General features: G+C 38.9%; 1 protein-coding gene across 4 annotated transcripts in view; it reads right to left on the bottom strand.

Moving 5' to 3' along the window:
• LOC117359302 (SH3 domain-binding glutamic acid-rich-like protein) overlaps positions 1-13,483 on the bottom strand; it is a 141,659-nt gene that overhangs the window by 21,671 nt on the left and 106,505 nt on the right. For all 4 annotated transcript variants that reach the window (XM_033941837.1, XM_033941836.1, XM_033941833.1 and 1 more), the window contains one exon: positions 5,817-5,846. In XM_033941837.1, the coding sequence (XP_033797728.1) occupies positions 5,817-5,846 (30 nt within the window). The remainder of the gene's footprint in view (positions 1-5,816; positions 5,847-13,483) is intronic.

Here is a 13,483-nt window from a genome sequence, read left to right as displayed (position 1 = left end):
CCCCACCATGATCAGATAAAATAATTGGATCAATGGAGGCTTATGTTATTTGCTGAACTAATGCATTTGAAATAAATATATAATCTATTCTTGAAAATGATTTGTGGACATGGAAGCAGAACGAAAATTCCCGATCATTAAAATGAAATATTCGCCATATATCTTTTAAATCACAATTTTGAACTAGATTATCCAACCCTAATGATTTCATAATTCTACTAAGTTTTTCGTCCATTAAAGGATCTATAACAGCATTAAAATCCCCTGCCACCACTAAATTAGAAGCAGCCAGTGGTAACAATAATTGTTGTAGAGATTTGAAAAATTCAATTTGATTCGAATTAGGTGCATATACACTGAATAGCACCATGGTAGTATTTCCTAGATTCATGTCTACATGTATCCACCTTCCTAAGGGATCAGCAGCAATTAATTTGAATGTAGCATTACATCTCTTATTCACCAATATAGCAACACCTGCTTTTTTTCTTTACAGCTGAGGCATAAAAGCAATGTTTCACCCAGTCTCCTTGAAGCTTTTGAGACTCTAAAGCTGATAAGTGAGACTCCTGGATTGAACATATATCAATATTTTGTTGTTTTAAGAATAAAAGTACCTTCTTTCTTTTTATTGGATAGTTGAAGCCATTTACATTTAGCGAAAATAATTTAAGTTCCATCTATATATTTATTTCCAGCACATTTGAACTCCAACAAATACATTAATTTATTATAATTTTCATACACATAAATCATTCCCTTCAATTTACTATATAAAACATTCTTCCCCACTCTTAATTCCTTAAATATTATATTTCTATGATACCAAAAATCATTTCCTATGCCCTCCCTTATCCCTCCCCTCCTAATAATGCGATAACTTGAAGACATCTGCTCAGAGCGGCCACCCTTTCCCTCCCATAAGCATCTTGATTGACTATTCCTCCTTTACTATAAAAAAAATTGTTCAATCTATATAATTAAAACCCCTTACTACCTTTTAATTAAATATCTAGCTTTTTATATAAAATCTTCATGAATTCAATTCAGTTAAGAATATGTACTTTGAATTACATTATATTAATAAGATCCATCTAAATATGAAAACTGCATTAGAATTTTCTTTACATCCCCTCTTAAAAGTGGTAAATTGATTTTAAAACTAATAGTGCATTACAATAATACAATGTATCAACCTCAATTATGCTATAAGTTCACTTTAATTAATTTAAACAATAGCTTTACTAAGGTATGTTTACCACCAAAGTAATAAACCAGCTCATGAAAACCATTGAGTTAATTTAAACTCCATCAGAACTATATAATTATTTCAATATTAATGATTTAAAATAAAATAAATAAGGATTTTCTTTTTAATATTATGACATCAGAAAATGTAATAATTTTCAAATCTTAAGATAATATCAATATAATATTTCATTTTATTTTAAGAATTAATATTGTAACATTTATTGTAAGAATTACTATTGTTAACCACTATCACTTTCCTAAAAGTAAAATCTTAACATGATTCATCATTTTGGCCTTAATATTTTCATCAATATCATTTTAATTTGCTGCTATATGAATTATGATAGAAAAGGCCTACAATTTTAAATTGAAATTAACAAACCCTCAGCAAAGTATTCTTGTCCCTTGGTTTGTCTGTATAATAGCTCTCTCTGAGGCACCGAATCTGGCAGCATCTATATTTTCAGGAGCGGCTGGTGCCAACAACGATCTGTCCATATTGTAAATCTAAACACTCCAACATTCTTAAACTTCACCTCCTTGGGCTCAGACATTTCTTCCAATTCTGTCATTAAAGCCATATTTGATTGTGCTGCCATTTGGACATTGTCACCTTCCTTCGCCGTTGTTTATCTCTTTAAACAAAAAAGCGCTGATACTATCCGACGCCAGCTGTTTTTGGCCAGGTTAAGGATGAGCTGCGGAGAGTGAAGGACCCATAGGGTATCGCTTCAGCACGTAGTTTCTCAGATCTAGGCTCCAGAGCTGTGGCAAATGGCTGCTCTCTTTAGCATTATTAGACGCCGGAAAACAGAAGCGCTGAAGTTATTTGACACCAGGAAGTCTGCTGAATAATTTGCAGTCCAAAAATGTTTCATAATGCCACAGGAGCTATCAAAGCGCATAATCTTCCTGCACCCTAGTGCTCAAGGCGAAACTACTGCACCAAAAACCATAGGGAGGAGGCGAGCCGCTATTTACATCTATAAAGGGAATTCAATCAACAGAGCAGCAGCAGCTCATCTACAACTCAACCTTTGTCCATTCACAAAGTTCCACAGCATTCACCCTCCAGGGATTAGTCTCAGGCTGTTACCAAAGGAAATTCCCTCAAGGCCTCACTCGATGCTCCACCCTCCCTCCTATGACATCAGGTAAATATGAATTTATGAATATTCATCATCTCATTTGTTTTCAATTCTGTATTAGAATCCTTTTCAGTTTTAATTTGAAACTTTCTAATCGTTCTATTACAGTTAATGAGTCATTTGTAGCAGTCATCTTAATGTCCATTAAAGTATAAGAAAATAATAATAATAATTTCCTTTTATTCCTCTTTTCCCCTAGCCAAACTTTTCATATTCAATTAACTAATAACTTTCTTTAATTATCCCTTAGTCAACATTTCATATAATGAAGTAAATTAAATTCTAATTCATAGATGTTTCTTGTGATGAAAGGAAATCCTTAAGTTTTTCTGGATCACTATACTGATGGTATTTTCCTTTGTATGTAATTTTCATTAGCGCAGGATAATATAAACCATATTGAGTTCCTATTTCTTTCAAAGATTGTCTAAGTTGTAAAAAATTTTTCCTAACCTGAACAGTCTCTTTTGCAAAGTCTGGGAGAAAGATCAATTTGGAATCTTTGTATGTTATATTTTTAATCTCTTTTGTAGCTTTTAAAATATCCAGAACTTGATGGAATCTAAAAAGTCTTAATATTACAGTTCTAGGTTTTTCTTGATGTTGAGGATTTGTCTTTCCAATTCTATGTGCTCTTTCTATTTATAAATTACCTTTTATTTTTATTGGAAGAATTTTTGGTATTAGATCCTCCAAAAAAGAGATCATATTCTTCCCCTCAGCTCCCTCCTTTATTCCAATAATTCTAATGTTCTGATTTCTAGATCTGTTTTCCATATCTATTATTTTCTTATTCAATTCCATCAAGATATTATGATCTTCTTTGTAAGTTTGTTGTATGTGCTCAATTTTCCCGACTTTGTCTTACTTACAAACTTACTGTTCATGAGATTCACTTCTTTTTTAATTTCCATTAGGTTTATGTTATATTTCTTAATTCTTCCATTACCTCAATAATGTCCAGAGCGTCCATAGGTAATGGAACTCCACTGGCAGTTTGTGAATCTTCCTTTAATCTCTTAATCTTCCCAGTTGATTTAGCAGAAGTTTCTTGTAGTTTTGATTTTGTTGATGCCATTCTTTCAAATTCTTTCAGCTTTTAAAATGAATCTGGAGAATATTTATTACTTTAAAACTAATAAAGTATACCCATAGGAGACACTCAGCAGTTAGTCTGCCATCTGCTAAGCCTCCAAGTTCCAGAATCGATTTGAAGTATTTTCTAATGGATCTTAGCGTTCTCATCATAAGGGAACATTGTTTTATTATTGATTGTAGGTGGCTCTTCATGGATATGTGGTTATCAATTTCTATGCCTAAGATTTGGGATTATAGTTCCAATGGAAAGTCTGTGTCATCTTCTGTAATTCTTGGAATGTAGCGTGGGTCAGTTGAGGGTCCTAGCCAAAATAATTTGGTTTTGTTCTTATTTAGTTTGAGGTAGTGGGTTGAGATCTAGTTTTCTATGATACGGACACATTTTTTGACAGTGTTGAGGGTGTTGGCTAATGCAGCCATTACAGGTAGCATGATCATTATGTCATCTGCATAAGTGAAATGTTTTATTTGTGCGAGATCTAGGTTGGCTCCCAAGGATTGCATTAGAGGGTTGAACGCTGATGGTGAAAGTGGGGATCTTTGGGGGACCCCACTGGGAGGGTGTCAGCTGTCAGAAAGTACATCATCATTGCGTACAGCATAGTGACAAGGGGTAAGGAAGCCTTGGAATCAGGAGAGGACTGGGCTAAATCCAAAATCACTGTGAGTTTGAAGAATGGGGACATGATTGACAGAACACATTTTGTTTGAAATTGGATTTGAACTATCTATTTATGGGTTTTCTGAGACAGCAGCCGCGAAATGCGCCAGGATCCTAAAGCAGCAAGAAATATTTTTTTACAAGTACAATTATCAGATAAGTGTTTTACGAAATGTTTTAAAGTTGAAGATCTGTTTTGAAATGGAACATGTGCAATGAATGGGAGTTTTGCTACAGCCTTTTAAACATTCGGTTTTGTTCCGGTGTTTTGGTCTGACATATAAGAATAACTCTGAGCACTGTTCTCAACGCAATGTGAACTTCTTTGGTTACTTATTATGAATGAACTAGTCTTATAGCCCATTACATTAATGGGTGCTAGAATATATATGTGTGTGTTTATCTTTATTTCTTTCTCTCTCTCTCTCCTTAGCCACTTTCTTTGGCAACTTTTTTTAGACTTCCCTTAAGTTAAGAGGCAGCTGCTTTAAGGTTAATGGCTCCCTTAGCTATTTTGAGAATTTTATTTTTTAGTTCAAACCCGTCATCGCGGCTCCTCTCTCTATCTCCACCTGTATCGGAAGCCTTCTCCGATGCAGGTGCGGCTCGAGAGAGAAGCTTCCGCTGCGGCGGCTTTGTATATTGGAAAATGTTCCGCTCTGCAAAACTCAAATATGTGTGGTGGGTATGGAATAAGATACCGGTCAAGGAAAGAGGGAGTGTTGGTTTGTTTACTTTTGAAGACTTAGAAGGAGGGTCTTGAATCTGTGAGTTATGGGAAGCCAATATGAGGCTTGTAGTAGAGGAGTGATATGATCAAATTTAAGTGCTCCTGTATTGGAGAAGTTAGGTACTGGTATTTTGTTATGTAAATAAAACTACTTTTGATTTGAAGCATTAAGGGATAATTTATTTTTGCTGAGCCACAATGTTATATAGGTGAGAGACTGATCAATGTTCTGAATTTCTGTGTCATAGTAGGGTCTATGGGGCAGAGTAAAAAATTTTGAAAATATTGGAGTGAGAATTTAGCCCAAGCCGGGCAGAATTTAGCCGAAGCTGGGCAGATAACAATGCGCATGCTCGCTCATGACTCTGTGCCTCCATATATGAACAGCGCATTATTTGGCAGCGGGAGCGGCTGAGAGGGAGCATTAGACGAGGATCGCCGGCCGCCAACGCTCAGCCGCACCGTGGAAGAGCCTCCTCTCGCGTCTGCCCTCTACCGACAGCCAACTCAAGCCATCACGGCCTGCAGACGCCGACAGCCGCCACGGCCTGCAGGCGCCGACAGCCACCTCGCCTGGAAGCGCTCCGCCCGGCAGCTGCCTGAAGACGAGCCGCGAGTGTGGGGCCGTTTCTGCCCAAAGTTTATTTTTAATTTTGAAGGTGCCATGGCAGCTCCCCTCGCTGCAGCAGCAGGGAGGCTTGTCTGGCGCACATGCGCACTCCTACCGGCCACTGCCCGACAAATCAGATCTCAGGGAACACTCCAGTAAGAGTGCGCATGCATGCTTAGCATTTTATTATTATAGATAAAGTACCGCTTCAGTGATACTTCAACAATTGTTAATCTTACTGAAGAGGATTTTACTATTGGATACAGAGCAGCTGCAAATAAAGAAATGATGGAAAGAAAAAGTTGAACATCACGTTACCTCTGTCACTGCTTCTTCTTTTTCTTCTTCCTATATTTAAGGGAAAAAGATAAGAAATTAAAAAAAAAAAATGAAGAGTGAAAGGTGTTATAGAAGCAGCAATCACAAGTTTCTATGGAATAAACCTTTCATGTGAATAAAAGAGGTTATACAGTTAGGGCTAATTTTAGGCTTTAACTGATTGTGATGGAGTATGTAGGGTGACCAGGCTACCCATTACAGAAGGGAGACTTTTTGGTTAGTCCTGGTTCTAAAATTACATCCCAAAGCAGTGTAGTATTTGTAGTCCATGATTTAGGGTTAGGGTTAGGGTTCGACTCATAGAAATTGAACTGGGAACTCCAAGAAATTAAACTCAGCAAGTACTACAACAATGGAGGGAAAAAAAAAAATGATATGCACTTTTTGTCCTGAACACATAAGGGTCCCAGGCCCAGGTCCTCCAAAAATTAGTCACCTCCTGGTTGGGGATCCTGAAGCGCTGCCAATTGAAGACCACCTCCTCCGGTCTGGCAGCAAGAAATTTCCAAACTCTGCAGCTAGTGGCAGTGTCCCCCAGCTGCACAGCTTGGAGAGTTCTGGCCACCAGACTGGCGGAAGAGGTCTTCAGCTGGAAGGGCTTTGGGATCCCCACCAACTTAGGTATTTATATTTTGTATTTGAGCAGGGGGCATAGGGGACAGAGGGGAGAAAAATTGGTGCCCACTCTCTTTGAATTCAGGGCTGCTCCCCCTCCCCATAAGCCACTGAACACAGTACAAAGATCTGTGGCACATATAACCCAAATTAACATATTCCACTTAGTAAATTCAAAGTAAGAGCAGATAGTGTAGCTGGTTTTAAGAAAGGTTTGGACAATTTCCTGGAGAAAAAGTCCATAGTTTGTTATTGAGACAGACATGGGGGAAGCCACTGCTTGCCCTGGATCGGTAGCTTGGAATATTGCTACTCCTTGGGTTTTTACTAGGTACTAGTGACCTGGACTGTGAGAACAGGCTTCATGGACCATTGGTCTGACCCAGTAAGGCTATTCTTGTGTTCTTATGTTTTTCTACCTTTGTTGCCTGGACATTTTATTTTTCCATCATACTGGTCCCAATTGGTCTCTTCTGCTTTCCTGCGTCTTATGATAATTTCATTTCCAGTGGTTGCTGTCCATTTGACTTTTCTCCTCTCTCCTGTATTGTTTCATTCCCTCAGCACACCCATCTAGGATATACTGATCCTTCCTTTTTAGCACTTCCCTCTTCTTTTCTGTCTCTCCATCACTCAAATATCACCCTTATCTTTCTTTTTACTTTGCTGCTACCTACCAACTTTCTATCTTCCTTTCTTGTGCTCTAGCTCTCTATTTCCCATCTCACTCCTTCCTCAGCCTCTTATTCCCTTCTGCCTTTCATCTACTCCTCATCACCACATATTTACCTCTTTACTTACTATCCTCTTCTCGTTCAAATACTTGCCATCTGCCCCCACCCCCTCGGTCTCTCCCACATGGTTCTACAATTTCTAGTATAGCTTCTCCTCCTCATGGCCCCGACACTTTCGGCAGCCAGACTCACCCAGTGCGTCAGCTCAGAATGAGATTTTTTCGCATCAGATTTGAAAATTTTGATGACCGTATTACTACATTGTCTTCCGCATCACTCTCCACATGTGATACAATGGACATCTCGGACCCCTGAGGAAGGAGTGATTATCTGAAACAAGACCATGTAGGGTCCATATTCCATTTATATGAAAGCCATTTTTAAAGGATTACAAATTTATATGGTTTTATAATAAAGATTCCTGTCCTTGTGCATTCCCACCTGCAGTTTCTTTCTTGTTTTTGGTTCCTGACATCTCCCTGTCCTTTCTCCTCTACCATCTTCCTGTCCCTCCCCCAATGGTCCATCAACTGACCTCTTCGTTCTCTCCCTCTCCCTGTTCCAACATTGCTCCAGCTCTTTTTCCTTCCTCTTGACTCATGATCCAGCATCTCTCCATCCTTCCTTCTCACTTCCAGATCCAATATTTTTCCTTCTTGCCCTCCCTCTCAACCCCTGCTCTTCCATCCAGCATCTTCCTGTCCTTGGGCCTGCTTCCCCTGGGTCCAACATCTCTGCCATTCTCTTCCCTGCTTCCATTCTGCTGTCCACCATCTATATATCTATCTCTCCCTCCTTCACTCCCCTTTCCCTTCTGTTTCAGAGCCTATAATTTCTTTTTTTAGTCCCCTCTTTTCACCTCTACTCCAGCATGCAACCCCCCCATCTCTCATCCCTTTCTGCCTCTACCCTTGGGCTAACTTAAAATACCTCTTAGGATCTAGCTAGGTACTTTGGACCTGGGATGGCCACTGTTGGAAACAGGATACTGGGCTTAATGGACCTTCGGTCTGACCCAGTATGGCAATTCTTATGTTCTTATCTCCAGGGGCTCCTGGGATCTGGGAATCTCTTTCCCTATGCCCCACCACTGTCCATCTCCCTCCCTTCCCGACACCTTCCTTAAAAATTAATTTCCCTTTTCAGAGGGGCCCCAATGCAGTAGCCACTCTCACAAACTGCCTGTAGTTGCCACAAAGCTTTCCCTCTTTGCAATTTCCCTGTTTCTGCCTGGGTGGATTTGATAGCACCAAGACGGTTCACTAACTGGATAACTATTCACATAACATTAGGATAGCAAAAAGGCCACTCTAAGTTTAACCAGTTAATTACTGGCAATATATAAAATATATAATAAAATAAAAATATAAGATAGAATATTGCCACTCTCCACATAGCACTGACTGCCCTATCTGGAAATTCAGGACTGGTTACCATCTATTATAATAGTTAGGTGCCATCAACTTCTGTTCCAGTCCTAGTAACTTGATGACTTACTGATCTAAAAAGAGATCTGTTTTGTGTTAGTCCAGTAAGGTTCTCCAGTGGTTTTCAACATGTCCAGTCATCTGATTGCAGGTCACACTCTTTGCCTGGTTCCTTCAAGCCTCCCAAACATAATGTCCTTCTCCAATGATCTTTCTTCTGTCAGTGTGACCAAAATAAGACAGTCGTAACTTCATCATTTGGGCTTCGAGTAACATAGCCAGTTTAATCTCTTCCAGAACCAAGTTTCCATGTTCATGATCTTCGTCTTGTTTATTGTCAGTTCTAATCTCATGTTTTGACTTTTCTAAGTAGATACAACACTCATCACCAGCAGCAAAGAAGACATGCTGTATCATCGGCCACCAACTTTGAAACCAATGCTCTCTTCTTCCAAATTTGCTTTTCTGAAGATGGCATCACCATAAAGGTTGAACAGGTAAGGTGACAAGATGCATCCTTGACTGACGTGGCGGGGCATTTTCAAAACATACATCTAAATCCGATTTGGATGTATGGCGCTAGACATCCAAAGTTGGCAGTAAGAAAATGCCTATTTTCAAAAGGCAAACCACCATACATTTAGAAATAGTCTTTTTTTTGAAAATATTCTATCTGGACATCCAGGCCATTGGATGTCTATCTTTATACCACATTTTTGACCAAAATTTTGTCCAAATCCCAAATACCCAAAACAAGACTATTTGGATGTGGGAGGGGCCCAGTCCTATAATGAACTGTCTACCCAGACATGGTAACAGAACAGTGGGGTACCTTAGAGGGCACTGATATGAACTTTACATAAAGGGTGCAGTTAAACATCTCACCAGAACTCCCGTATAAGTTATGGTGAGCACCCCAAAAAAACACCCCCCACAACCCACTTTACCCACCTGACTACAATCTGAATAGCCCTTATGGCTGCAAGTGGCACCTATATGGCAGTAGAGAAGGGTTTGTGGGGGGAGCTCACATTTTCTACCATGAACGTAGTGGTTAGAGTGGCTTATGAGACTTGCTATTCCTCCTTATGGTTCACTAGCCCACCTACCATACTACTTAAGAGACCTATGTGCAGCTCTACTAGGCTTTCCTATACCTGGTGCTGATGTTCTGGAGACAGGTATATACATTTGCATTCTGATCTTTGTGGGTGTGAGGGGATCCATGAGCACTAGGGGAGTGTTGGATTGTCTTACCTTGATGCATGCATTTGTCATCTGGTCAGTTTGGGCAGCTTGGTGGCACTTAGACCCTTTCAAAATAGGTCTAGTTCCAAACTTATAATTTCTATATAGGATGTCTTGCAAATTGATTATCACTGCAAAATGTCTGTGTCTAACCCGCCTTTGAGACTGCACAAAGCCTGCCTATAAAATGCCTTCACCACATCCACCTCATGCTCTGAATGTACAGAGGCTGGACGTACAGAAAGACGGTTTTGATTATCGGCATTTGGACGTCCTGGCAATTAGGACATCCAAGTACTGATTTAGGATGCTTTATGGATGTCTTATGTTTTTTTTATTATGGGCCCCAACACGTTTTATTGGAAACCAATCAGTGTTCCCATATTCTGTTCTCACTGCAGCTTCTTGATTTTCATAGAGGCTCTTTATCAGCCGAATTCTGTGTTTGGGTATTCCTATTTGTGCTAGAGCTCTTCATAGTTTATCTTGATCTACACAGTCAAAAGCTTTGCTGTAGTCAATGAAGCAAAGTATAGGGGCTTTTGGTATTCTTTGCTCTTCTCCAATATCCATCTAACATTGGCAATAATGTCTCTTGTTCCTCGACCTTTTCTGAAACCAGCCTGAACTTTGGGTAGTTCTTGCTATGATTGTAGCTGTCACTGTATTATTTTCAGCAATATTTTGCTGGTGTGTGGAATTAATGCATTTGTTAACAGTCCTTGGCGTTACCTTTCTTCAGTATATGTATGAACAGTGATCTTCTCCAAATGGTTGGCCATGTTTCTTTCTTTCAAATCTGTTGACACAGTCGGGTGAGGGCTATAATAGCACTTTCTGGGCCTTTTATTAATTCAATTGGAATACCATTGATACCAAGTGACTTGTTTTTTGATAAAGTTTTAATTGCGAATATATGACTTCTTTTCTTTTTTTTTTTTCTTAGCGGATTGCTCAGCGTTGACACCCTGTTGCTTTATTTCCCAGCATTTACAAGCACTTTCTTCCCATTTGATTCATTTGAGTTTTACAGGAATGGATCCCTGATGAAGGCATTTGCATATGCTGACAAACAGACCATGTAGGTCCCATAACACATCTACAGAAGTTCATTCTACTGTCCTACCACATGTTAATTAGATTGACTTCTGCCATAAAAGTCATAAGTTTCCGCTACTGCGATCCATACTAAAGTGGAACCATTTATGTACACGATGACTGTTGAATTTCCACATTAACTCGTATATACCTGGGATTACTTTTTGCAACTTCTGCATTAGTGCCAGCGGCTACTATGTTCATCTATTGTTTTTGTTGACTTTTATGATTTGTTTTATGTGACTAATAAACCTGTGAGCTTCCAGTTCATTTACTCCACTCTGCCGGTTTTGAATACCAGTTCCTGTTTTGTGATTTCTTCTTTTTCAGTGGATATTTGAGGTTCTTTTTTGTTATGCCTTCTTCTTTTAAAATATTTAGTTCTTCTTCGGTGTCAGTTTCCAATTCAATTTCCTTTATATTCTTTCCATCTCTTATTAATGCTTTTTGGATCATTCAATATCATTCCATTGGTGTCTTTAAGCATCCCCAATCAAGGCTGGAATTTCTGCCGCAATCTCTTAACCTCCTAATACGCTAATCTGGTTTTTCTGTTTACATGTTCTGATTCAATTTTCTGATAAATATCCTTTAGATATTGTTCTTTGGCTTGACGAACTTGATGTTGAAACACTCTATTCATTTGTGATACTTTTTCTTTATCACCGGAAAGTTTTGCTTGTCTTCTTTGTTCTGGTACTTTTCTGGTTTCTTCTCAGATCCAAGGCAATTTCTTGCCTTTTTCTCTTCTGGAGTGGGTTTTTTTTAGCTTCATCACTAATTATGGTTTTGATGTCTCTATCTCCTGTATCAAGATAGGCAAATCTGTTGTCTAGTTTTATCCAATAGTCTGATGGAATATTTTCAATATCATATTTTGGGAGATGTCAGTCTTCTTATTACAAAGCTTTACTTTGATCTTGAATGTCAAAAGCTCGTGGTCACTTCCACAATCAGCTCCTGTTTTAGTCTTTGCAGTGTAAAACTACAGATTTCCATCTCTGTCCTATGCAGATGTAGTCAATTTGATTTCGATACATGCCATTTGGAGAGGTCCATGTATATTGGCAACATTTGTGGTGTTGAAAATGTGTATTCATGATTGCAAAACTATACTAAGTTATCATCAGCTTTATGTCTTTTTTGTATTCTGTGCTTTCCAACCACTGCAACTTCAGGCGTACTTCCTATTTTTGCATTGAAATCCCCCATAATGATCAGTAGATCTTGTTTCGGCATTTGATCTATTTCATTTTGAAGTTGTTCATAGAACAACTCTATATCCTCATCTTCTGTATCTGTCATTGGAGCATATACTTTGATCAAGGTGACATTGATCGGCTTTCCTATAGACCAGGGGTGTCAAAGTCCCTCCCCGAGGGCCGCAATCCAGTTGAGTTTTCAGAATTTCCCCAATGAATATGCATGAAATCTATTAGCATACAATGAAAGCAATGCATTCAAATCGATCTCATGCATATTCATTGGGGAAATCCTGAAAACTCAACAGGATTGCAGCCCTTGAGGAGGGACTTTGATATCCCCGCTATAGACGGACTGACATCTTTGTTACTGATAACATTGTACTTTAGTATGGTCTTTGAAAGCTTATTGTTGAGAATGAATGCCACACCATTTTTCCTTAGTGTTTCATGACCAGAGTAGCAGATCCAATGTTCATTTGACTGAAAATGGCCCTGTCATGTCCATTTGAGTTCACTGATCCCTATCAAATCAAATTTTGGGTTTTTTCTATTTGATCTTTATCAATTTCAAATTCTCCTTGGTTCATGCTTCATACATTCCATGTTCATATGTTAAGAATAGCTCTACAGCTTCTGATCTCCCTTTTCTGTCCAGTAACATCAGCATCAGGACGTACTGGCGGCTTTGATCCATCAGCTTCACAAACACTGGGCAAACTCTGGGTGATGATCAGTTCTTCCCTAGTAGCACGATGAGTTCTTTCTGACCTAGGGGACCGTCTTCCAGTACTATACGTCGATTCTTTATGTCTCATCATCATCATCAAGTTATCTTGGCAGAATACAGTAGATTGCCAGGCCTTTCTTCTATTTAGAATAAATTTGATGTCGTTGCCATTGTTGTATCAAATGCAATCCTCCACCAGCTGCTGCCCAGATTGGTGGTACATCATTAGTTTGGCATCTCCACTGAAACCTGTCTGCCTTGGGAGACCCTGCTGGTAGTGAAACAACTGACAGCATAGCTTTCAGCTTCTCAGATGTGCGCAAGTCCCAGTTGCACGACAAGCCCATGTACTATGAGTGGAGACCCTCTGTATTCCAATGCTGAATATCCAAACTAAAATTTACTGCAATGGGAAATGTTTAAAAAAAATGCTGACTGATGAGGATCAATACCAACCAAACTTACAAAACACAGATCACACAAGCATAGCTTGAAAAAATTATTGTCTTTTTGTTTTGCCAGCATAAATATGTAGCTAAGTTAAATATTTATTAGTAATAGCAGCTTTGATGGTTTGCTAGACTAATTATAT

This window comes from Geotrypetes seraphini, chromosome 4 (assembly GCF_902459505.1).
Source record: "Geotrypetes seraphini chromosome 4, aGeoSer1.1, whole genome shotgun sequence".
In the NCBI taxonomy this organism is placed as follows: Eukaryota; Metazoa; Chordata; class Amphibia; order Gymnophiona; family Dermophiidae; genus Geotrypetes; species Geotrypetes seraphini.
Note: the sequence above shows the minus strand (reverse complement) of the source record. Positions and strands in the feature narration are given on the sequence as shown.